At 40.1% G+C, this 10,484-nt stretch overlaps 1 protein-coding gene across 1 annotated transcript; it reads left to right on the top strand.

Annotated features, from left to right (window-relative positions):
• Positions 1–256: 256 nt before the first annotated feature.
• On the top strand, positions 257–1,617 carry LOC108012165 (cytochrome b5 domain-containing protein 1). Its single transcript, XM_017077462.3, has 3 exons — positions 257–488; positions 544–909; positions 1,417–1,617. Exons 1-3 carry the CDS (start codon positions 363–365, stop codon positions 1,549–1,551), a joined length of 627 nt encoding a protein of 208 aa, XP_016932951.3. The 5' UTR covers positions 257–362; the 3' UTR covers positions 1,552–1,617.
• The last annotated feature ends 8,867 nt before the right edge of the window (positions 1,618–10,484 follow it).

Genomic DNA, 10,484 nt, shown 5'->3' with positions numbered 1-10,484 from the left:
GTCTGTAAAAATGCCATCAGTCATTAATCTAATTTTTTTCTATTTATGGCAAACGATTGATGGGCTTAGAGCGTCGCCGACGACTTGACAATTGGCGGCTAATTATTCAATGGCATCCCGAAAAGCCAACCAGGAATGGGAACTGGCAGCTGGAATTAATTGGGCTGCCAACCGGAGGCCCAGAGATGCAAGTCTGGCGATAAGACCAGGCTGGTTCCTAAGATCTCTGGAAATGATGATGATGAGCAGTCGGCACCGCTGGAAAACTCAGAATTAATGAGGCGAGTCAAGAGGCGACAGTTTTGTCGAGAAAATCAAATTACATTTCGTTTGGACTTGTTTTATATGAAAATCTGTGAAAGATGCGATACTATCTCAAGGATGAGGTGGTCTCGCACAACAAGAAGGATGACTGCTGGGTGATCATACACACCAATGTCTTTGATCTGACGCCTATGCTGAAGGACCGCCTGGATCACTGGAATCGCGTGGGTGGCTTAGTTATATTCACAAAGTATCTATATAATACAATACCTTCTTTAGACCCTGGACTATTTGATAGCCCATGCTGGCAAGGACCTCACCCACTTCTTCCACGAGAATGGAGAACCTCGAACGGAGATCTCTTCCAGCACTGGGCGACCACGTGTCCTGTTTCCTCCCATTCTAGAGGTGGCCATCTCCGAGTTCGCTAAAACCCCGGGTGTCATGTGGAGCCAGGATCCCTTCTACCACATTGGAAGAGTCACAAAGAGGGCTAGGGTCATTCGGATTGTTAACACCCTGACTGCTCAGACACAGTTCATGACCGTTTGCGATGAGGACAGCATCTACGACATCCAACAGAAGTACAAAGAGAGGTATAATCATCACGCCGGCAGCTATGAGTGGCGGAAGTTCTCAAAGGGGGTAAGTAGTTTGGGTACACCTTAGGTTCATATTATATGGTCTTCAAAGCAGCCAAACATTGGGAAGTATTAGGGAATTTTTTTCCGTTAGATCTAATGCGATTTATATATTTTTGTTCAGTATAGCCGTAATCTTTATTGTTTCTAGCAGATATTAAGCTCAGTACTTCTAGAATGGTTTATTTATTTTCTCTTACTTTATTTTATTTTTATATAATTTTTAGACAACCAGATGTTTAATTTTAAATGGATAATAATTTTAATAATATTAGTACCGCTGAACTGTTAAGTATTATTTTATTTTACATATATTCTAAGTAGTTTATAAGATAGGCAGGAAAAGTAATACATTTCTTAAAAAAAATTATCAATTTCAAAAAATGTTTAAAAGAATTGAATTATTTATTAATACGTTGTTTAATAAAACTAGAAGAACACTAAAAAAAAAATCAAGACTGATGACATCTCAGTTAACCTAAAAAATATTTATTATAAAAATCCAAAATAGGGCAAGGGCTGCAGTGTCCTGGACCTTAATGGCACCTTGGACGAGAATGGACTGACGGATGAGGAGGACAGCACCTTGGAGCTGCCACCGCCCTCCATTTGGCTCTACTACACGGATGACATAACAATTGCCTGATTATTCCGTTTATGATTAATTGCTATTGGAAATTTGTTGTGCAAGTAAAGCTCATTTCAAGCTAGACTGGAGTTGGTTGTTCGGTTGGGCATTTACAGGCATTTTAGGCAAATTTCAACAAATGTCATGGTCGACAGCGGGAGGTAATAAGTCAGAAAAGTGCAGCAGACTTGTTCAGGGTCGCACTATCTACCTATAGGTATACCCACTATATAATACGAGTATGCGCCTGCCTTATTGCTCCTGATCGCGGCTCTAATTTATGCGGGCCGGTGGAGCTGTGAACTCGTGTATGACCATCGGGGTGTCTGTTTTTTGTATTTTCTATTTTTTGAGTGGTACAGAGCCTGCAGCTGCCCAGTTGGCACGCGTTACTTTCCGGGGGGAGTGATCACTGAACTGTGAACTTTTGGGTGTTTTTCAGCAAGTCTTTCGCAGGCAGAAGTTATGGTGCTTGATTCTTGGTTCTTGGAAGTGCGCCGAAGAAACCAAGAAAGACGCCCACCTCACTTGAATCTCCACCAAACTAAGGGGCTTCGCTGACTGCCTGGCTTTGTGTTATCTTAAGCGCATAAATAATTAATTTCAGACTCATTTTGCTTAATAATTTTTTAGTTGTTTAATTGCAAACCTGTTTGTGCTGGATGGGCTTGGGGCCAGGCCGGACCATAAATGGTCTGTGGTTTGTGTTCTTAATTTACATTGCGACAAAAGAGGCTAAGAATCTGGCACTTGAACAATGTTGTGAAATATTTTAGTTGCCGAGTATGTGGGATTTTTGACAAGCCAAGGGGTTTGGCAGCAGAAGGTCGCCAATATGTGTGTTTATAACTAGATCTAAGAAATAAAAAACAATCTAATTAACCTCAGGGAGTCGCAAACAACAAGTGACTAATAGGAAGTGGCTCCAAGCAAGTCATAGACATTAACAAATTAAATGGTCTTTGCTGTTTAACCAAAAAGTAAATGTATTACAGACATTGTTAATGCCTTCTTAAGTATACCACCACATCATGGCCAATATTTATCTAAATCCAATACCATCCAGACAATTAGGACCCTTTTAACTGCCAAGAAAAGGCAATCGGAGACCAAACACAGACCCAAATTAAATCCGCCAAATCGAATTGATACCTAAGAACGTCTGAGCCAAGACATGCAGAATCTTGTGAAATTCCCTTACCTGTTCGCTTTGGAAATCTGAAATCTCTGTGCCTGGTACCGCCACCCTGATTGGATGACTCACCTGAGACTGTGAACACGTTTGCGCCTGTCAGGGCCTGGGAAAAAGGAGCAATATCGAACATTGGGAACCTGCCGCGGTCTGGGATCTTTGTAGAATGTTGATGGAGTTGGGGGGAAGGGGGATGGGTTGGGATACCACTGCGTAGAGGTCTTCAAATCCATTGCACTGCCCGTCTCTATGGAATTGCGTTTATCGTTTGGCCAAACCTGTTTTGGCATTCCTCCCCCTCCCAACTCGACCGAGTTCGTTGCCTAAGTCTTTTGTTCGTAGCGCCATAGAGTTCATTGCCTGTATAGGTAAACAAAATGCATTCGTGTATTAGTGTATTAAGCGTTATTTGTAAACCCTGCTGGGTGATAGGCCAGCCCATCATGAGTGTGCACCGAGTTGCTAATTAACGGGGGAGAAGCTGCAATGGGCAATTTGCATAGGTCTGGAATGCACAACTTGCCAAAAGAGATGATTACGTAATTTTAGGTAGTTTATGTAATGGAAGACTATTTGTTTTAATGTGCCTATCTATTCTTCCTGCAAATATTTTATGACTTTAATGGAAGTTATTAACAAATTATACATTTAAAATTAGTTTTAACATTAAACTAAAATCAGCACTTTAGTACCCAATTTAAGAACTATTATCCTTATACAAGTTTTTTATCATTTTAATATATACATCCAAATAAGAAAAACCACCCTTATTTGCCTTATTAAAAATTTACTAAACAATTTCTTTCATTTAGTAAGTTTATGTTATTTGAAAAAATGTTCTTCAAGAAAAGATAATCTTTCTAATTCTTCAAATTTTTCAAATTTTTCAAATACTTTACATCATTTTCTTTTAACAATTAGAAAAGAGTTGACATCACCTACTTTGGACTGTCATTGGAATTTTTCCCGATAGGGCTGGTGACATCTTGTCAGAACAATTACAGAAATTGTTCTGTTCACGCGACATTCCCTGAGAGACCGAATCCATCATGGATCTACGATCGACATCACCCACAGTAGTAGAACATGTACATAACCCACTTTGCTGAGGGCTTTGGCATCCCATTCCCACCTATTCACCATTCAGCAGGCTGGGTAAATCTGAATTCCATGCCGGTCGCATTCTTTCCCATCTCCCCAAAGACGAAAAGATAGGAAGACAGGCGGAAGTCGAGGCTCTGGTATGCGAGCATTCTTTCCTCCAGCGACTCCAGATTCCCAGGCTAAGCGAGCTAATTTAGTGCTTAGCTCGACATAAACTGTGTGCTGTTCCTGTTTGGCTTGTTAATTGCGCAGACTTATGCAGATGAGCTTTTGGAATGGTAATAGAAATAGAAAGCCAGGCAAGCGGGACAATCAAAATATTTTGGCTTGAAGGTCAAAAGTCGTGGTCACATCGCTCCCAAAAGGAAGTCCAAAACTCCGCCCCAAAACCTTTCGACGGCTTCCAAAATTGGACAACGTAGATCCAACATCCGTTATGGCTCAATTTCATTTTCTTTTACTGTTTTTGATTCTTAACTACCACTTGGCCTGGGACTCCTCCATCTATTGTGATGGTGGAAATACCCCCGGAATGATTTGCATTTGGCATACAAAGCGTTGACCGCTGCTGCATTTGGCACTTGGCATTCCACACCAAACAGCCGTGGCAAATTAAATAATAAATTTACGAAGGGGGAAAAAGAAAAAAGACAACAAATAGCGGAACCAAATTAGGAATGTCCCCCAACTCCTTATTCGGGGCTCACTGTACCTGACCAACTGCCATTGGCATATTAATTGTGAAGTGATTGATAAGGTGGCTTCTGGAATAATTAAGTTAGAGAGTGTGACTTTAAACTTTTAAAGAAAAAATTCTTTTTCAATTTATCAAATTAATTTGTATATAATTTTTTAAATGACAAAAACCAAAGACTTTCTATTGTTTTGGAATAATAAATTGTCCCCCTTGAATTTAAAAATCTTGTAATTTTTAGATGGCTTTAAAGCCCTCAATTACCAAGTCTGTACTATATTTTACAAATTAATGTTGTAATAAAGAGAGAACAACTACTAAAATGACAAATACCAGAGATTTTCATAGTTTTTTGTTGAATAAAATCTGCTTCTTGAATTCAAATTTCTTTTAAATAGAGCTGGCTTTATCCATTTAATTTTTTTAAAGGCCAGAAACGACAGATTTTCCTATTTTATTTTTATAAATTGAGTCTGTTTTTTTTTTTAAATACTTACTTTGCTTACAGTCCCTCAATTAATGTTTAATCCTTGAGCAACCAAGTTTCTTCTTTCTTTTGCTTTTTAAATTTCCCTTTAAAAGTATAATAAAAAGTGTCAAATTTAAGTTATTTCCTTTCCTCGATTCGTGAGTCTCTCCCGCCAAATTGATATGCCACTTTTGCACCTCACAGACCCTGGTGATTTTTCATAAATTATTCAAAGCTTAACTGCTTCCGTTTTGGACTGGAGTGTCTGAATGTCTGCCAGTCAGTCAGTCACTCCTCCGACAAATGTCTTGGTTGGATGTGGATGTCTGGTGCTCCCTGGCAGATTGACAAGGTTCGTTGGGGACTCCACGTGGCCAGTGGGTCAGCGGGGGGTGCTGCACTTTCTTGTGGTTTCGATGGCAGTCGTTGTCCAGCTGCTCGTATAAATATCCATTGCCAATAAGAACTGCGAGTTTATTTTACATTTTATTGTATAATTTTCGGATGTGGTTGCTAAAGAATGGAATGAAAACGAAGACCGTTCTGACTGGCATAAATTAACGCGTGCAACTAAATGAAAATAAATAAATTTCGTATTTACATTGGAGGTATGTGCATATATACCTCATGGATCCCGAGGTTCCGCTCGGTTGCCCATCAGGTATGTCGCAAAGATCGGGAGACAATGGGGCGGTTTTCACAGGGCACTGCGTATGTATGCAAATTGTATTGCTGGCATAGAAGGGTTTAAGGTTCGGCTGGGCCTCAATTTATGTTATTAACACAATATTTGTTGTCGCTCCCCGGTTAATTAGCGGGCGAGGCCTTTCTGGGAATTGTATTCTTTCAGTTCCCATGCAAATCGCCTGGCCAAAAATCAATTAAAAGCGCACGTGACATTTAACTACCCACATCTGCATCCTTGTCACTTCCACTTGGGTGTTTTTTTAGTTGACCAAGCACTTCCTGTCCCAGGGGATTTCCCCGACTGGCCTTGTGCTTCCTTTGGATAATTAAAATATCAAAAAAGAAGGATCGTGGGAGCCATTCTGACTTTGAAATTAATTTCACTGGCCTTAAATTCCATTGATTTATAGCTGTGCGGGCTTCAATTGATTTTTTTTTTGAGTTGAAAGGAGGATTATCAAATTGTGATCTATATTTTTTTGGTGGTTGTGGTGGTTAGGGTTTTGCCAAATTGAAATGTTTACTGCAGCTTAGGGTTGTGTACTCGCCCATTTAATTTCGTTTTGATTTATGCGAGACAAGTGCTCAAGTGATCTTGTTAAAATTTATGGGTTCCTGAGAAGGGTTGCAATTGTGGGAACTGAGGGTGGCAGGGATTATAAGGGTTCGCTGTGTTTGGTTTAAATATTGTTTCAAGATATATATTTATTTTTGTCACACACACTGACCATAGTCAAAGTTTTCAGCTGAAAATGGAAACCACACATTGATGAGACGACAAGAAGTCTTTAATCAGGTTTACTTTTTATTTGGCCTGTTGGGTACTCGTGTAACTCGTTTTTATAGAGAGGAGCAACTACAACAGGTAGCTTCACTTTCTAACAAAGATTGGTTGGAAACCTTCTCTTTCAGTTTCCTCCCCGGAGGAGTAATGAGCGCTTTTTCAAGTTTATAATTACGATGAAACAGCAGAAACAGGGGCAGAAACAGAAGCCGAGATTCGAGAATACAATGGCAGCCACAGCTCATTTGGTTAGCCCCCAAGGGCCCCAGGCCAAGATGATTTGTCTTTTCTGGTCCGAAACTTCAGGGGCTTAGGTAAAACATTTGTTTACACATGAAAATACCAGTAGCCGATTTATACAATCCAACAAAGATCCGCGAGGGATCCAAAAGAAGGGCGGCTAGAATGAGTGATATTCTGGGAGCAGCGTGGGAAATGACTTATGTAACTGGTTGTAAGGTGTCCCTCAGATTCCCAGAGTCATATTAAATACCATGAGCTGGTTGTAATTTCTAAGCTGATTTGGGGGAGACCCTTTGCAAATCAATCAAGGGCGCAGAAAATCCCCTTGACACCTCAATTACAAATGCAAATGGTGGAACATTGGCATGAAAAATTGCAGAGGGAAAAGAAAAAGATTTAAAGATATGTTTGGAAGTATGGGATCTTCAGTACTAGAAAATTAAATATTGCTTAACTATAATTATATATCCAATGAATATCAAAAACTTGTCACCCGCATGCCATACAAGTTTTAAAGAAATTTAAAAAAATGTTCCATAAATTCATAAATCACTTAATAAATGAAAACCCATTATAGTAGCAATTATAAGTTGTTTCACAGTCATAATAAAATGAAATTGCCTGTTAATTAGCAATTATGAGGGCACACTTTATCGCTTGCCAACAGATTAATATGGGGTTGAGCCCATAAGCTCCCCAGCGGATTGCTGGAAGCTCAACCCTCTCAGGCATTTGGCGAATCTGATGGAGGAACTGGAAACCACTGGCCAGGGAGTAATCCAACCACCATACCATACCACACCATCCCACAGATCTCCAGACCCGTCGCCCGCACTTAGTCGCACCACACTCTTGCTTTCATGTCGACCAGCCATTATAATTATGGCGACGGGTCGGCCGTTTCTTTCGCTTTTCCTCCATCTCCTGGGCATTTTCCAGAGCTCTTTTCATTACATTTAATGCCACAAAGGAATTTGAAAAGCATAACAACAACAAAGGAATACTTCGCTGCTGACGTCGCACTGGTCGGCCAAGTAGAACTCATGGGATGTGCACTGAGAGAAATGTATCTTTATTTGAATTTTTGAAAAATTTTGGAGAAGAAGTATGGTAACTTACCCAAAATTGATAGTCATTATTTTGACCTTAATAACTCTTGACAATATTAAATAAGGTATTTATTAAGAATTCCTACTTTACAAAACACAAATTAAGAACCTAGCTTGTCATCTAAAATTCTTAAAAGAAATATATATATGTAAATATAAAATATTTATCTATAAGCATATGGGTTTACAAAAAAGTCCCTTTCGATGGTCCATTTTTAATGCAGTATATAGTTAAAAAATCATTAGAAAAAGGCCTTTAATATTATTGAATTAATATAAGATGATTATTTTTAAGAAATGTGTACGAAATGGGTAATTTATAATCTGATGAACAATTAAAAAATCATTATAAATATGTAGTCTTTTAAAATGTAATTTAATTTTATAATATCAGATGACTCTTTTCTCTCAGTGCACAAATAGTTGGGGAGGTGGCTATGGCACTGGATGGATGCGGACGCGCTCGGTTGACTTTCATGGATCAGTTGGGGCGGGCTCGCAGCTCCACAACTCCAAAGCGGTAGCATATATCGCTGTTTGTTCTGGCATATACTACTATACTATACTATATAGTATACTATTTGTTGTTGTTACTGGTGCAGTCATTACCGGCATGACAAGCACAAAAATGCGTCGTCGTTCGTGCGCAGACGATGCCGCTGCCCGCAAAAAACTAAAGTTGCATTTAACTAGTCGAGGACTAGGGCTAGGCCTTAGTCCGGCCACTAGTTACTCCAACTATGCAAGAAGTGCCCATCGATTGATGGACTCGGAGTGAACTCGGTTGAACCCCCAGCTTGGACAACACGTGTCCAAGTCGGCGGTTAGACGGGAGCTGATTTCCATATCTCTATCTGGCGGACGCACTTGGCTAGTTTGGATTGGAGATACGAGTACTTAGAACTAATCTTCCTCCTCTGAATGCAGCCAGGCGTTTCGCCCGAACAAGATCAAAGGGGCCAACGAAACGAGCCACTAATTTGATTTGTTTTAGAAAAAAAGGGTTCGAAGTCAGCGCTACTGTTCTTGAGATAAAAAGTAGTATCTAGAACAGATCTAGCGAATGAAACGTTGGGAATACATTATTTATTTAAGGGAAACAATTAGATCTTAAGTTTAGCAACTATAATCATAATATTGGATTATACAAATAATGGAAAACTTATTGGCATAATATAAAAAATAAATGAATACTATTTTTACCATCATTTACTTGCATATATAGTATATTACCATACCAAAGTTCGAGCTATCTCTATTGGTGTATTGGAACTTCTATAGTATATCTTCCAATGTATATTTATGGCATTTAGTCAGTCATCTTCTCTGCTCAGAACTAATGCCAAATCAAATAAATAGTAATGTTCTAACCGCACATCAACTCTGAAAGCAATTACAGTCCCCCAATAACCTGAAATCTAAGCCCAACTATATTTGGCAATCATCGCTATCGACAACATGGGCCGCACCCCGTCCCAGTTGAGAATGCCTCGACTCCGACAAGTGGTCAGGTTTCCAGTGCCGAAAGTTCCAGCGATTGTTGCCGGGCCAGTGAGCAGCTTTAATCTCGGATCTGGAAAACCCGAATGGCACACGAGTATAGAGTTTAAAATTTTGTAAATCTGGCTAGCTGTTAATCATAACCATGATACCCAAAAAAAAAGGTGACTGCAAAAAAATGTATGAAAAAATGCACAAACTGCTTTCGACTTCCGTTGGGCAACTCATCCTGTCTGCTTTTGAGTCTGGGATCGGGATTCCCGATTCCGATCTCGGGTTTCGATCCTCTGAGGCTGGACAACCGCAAAGTGGAAACGGAAGTGTCGCCGTGCGGACAGGTAGAAGATGCCCTCAATTAATTGTGACCTTTAGGAGCCGTCGTCTGGCACAGAAACCCAAGTAATGCCACTGCAACAAACCAAAATCGAGTCTGCAACCAGTTGCAGTGCCACTTTTTGTCGCAGTTTGTGGATGGTGATCATTTAGCTGCAAAAAGCCAGCTATGAATGGTAAATGGCAGTGCGGGCCACTCTGCAATTACATGACCAGCTGCCAGTTGTTTTGAGGGGGATGGAGTATATGGTATAAGGTATAAGGTAGTTGCACTCATCACGTATTGGGAGGTAGCATACATGGGCATACTTAAGGAGCATTAATGTGGTTTATCATTGGACAGCCATTGAGTTCGATACGGGCATGTTATGACAAGGATGAGATGTGGACAAAACCCCAGCCCAACTGGTTGGGAGTCCTACGTTTCCATCCCCTCCAAGGGCAACTCGGATCCAGTGATGCTCAGAAGATCTATTGCAGGTTTTGAGATTATCAACAGGATAGATTTAAAATTTTTTTTATATTTTTGATAAAGGTACATTTTTAAAATCAACATTAAAGATATCTGATATAAGTTCTGAAGCCCTTCTTGTTCCGCCACTTCCTCGAAGATTTCCATTTACTTATTTTTTCTGGAGTGTAGTTCACTGCAGATCATTAAGACGCCAGGCCAGAAAGAGATGGCCAAACAGGGGGAGAAAGAGACCGCAGCAAAGTGCACATCCGTAGAAGGACATCTGATCGCTTTTTGTCGTGGCATTACACAACCGCAAAGTATCCGGGGGGAGAAGTTTGGGGAGTTGCCTGAGGAAGATGAGGAGCAGTTTGGGGAGGGA

This window comes from Drosophila suzukii, chromosome 2L (assembly GCF_043229965.1).
Source record: "Drosophila suzukii chromosome 2L, CBGP_Dsuzu_IsoJpt1.0, whole genome shotgun sequence".
NCBI lineage: Eukaryota > Metazoa > Arthropoda > Insecta > Diptera > Drosophilidae > Drosophila > Drosophila suzukii.
This window is presented reverse-complemented; position numbering and strand designations above follow the sequence as displayed.

Coding starts and splice junctions, on each gene's coding strand:
- LOC108012165 (XM_017077462.3), top strand. CDS start 363: ATGCGATACTATCTCAAGGATGAGGTGGTCTCGCACAACAAGAAGGAT. Junction 489..543: donor GCCTGGATCACTGGAATCGC/GTGGGTGGCTTA, acceptor TACCTTCTTTAG/ACCCTGGACTATTTGATAGC. Junction 910..1,416: donor GGCGGAAGTTCTCAAAGGGG/GTAAGTAGTTTG, acceptor AATCCAAAATAG/GGCAAGGGCTGCAGTGTCCT.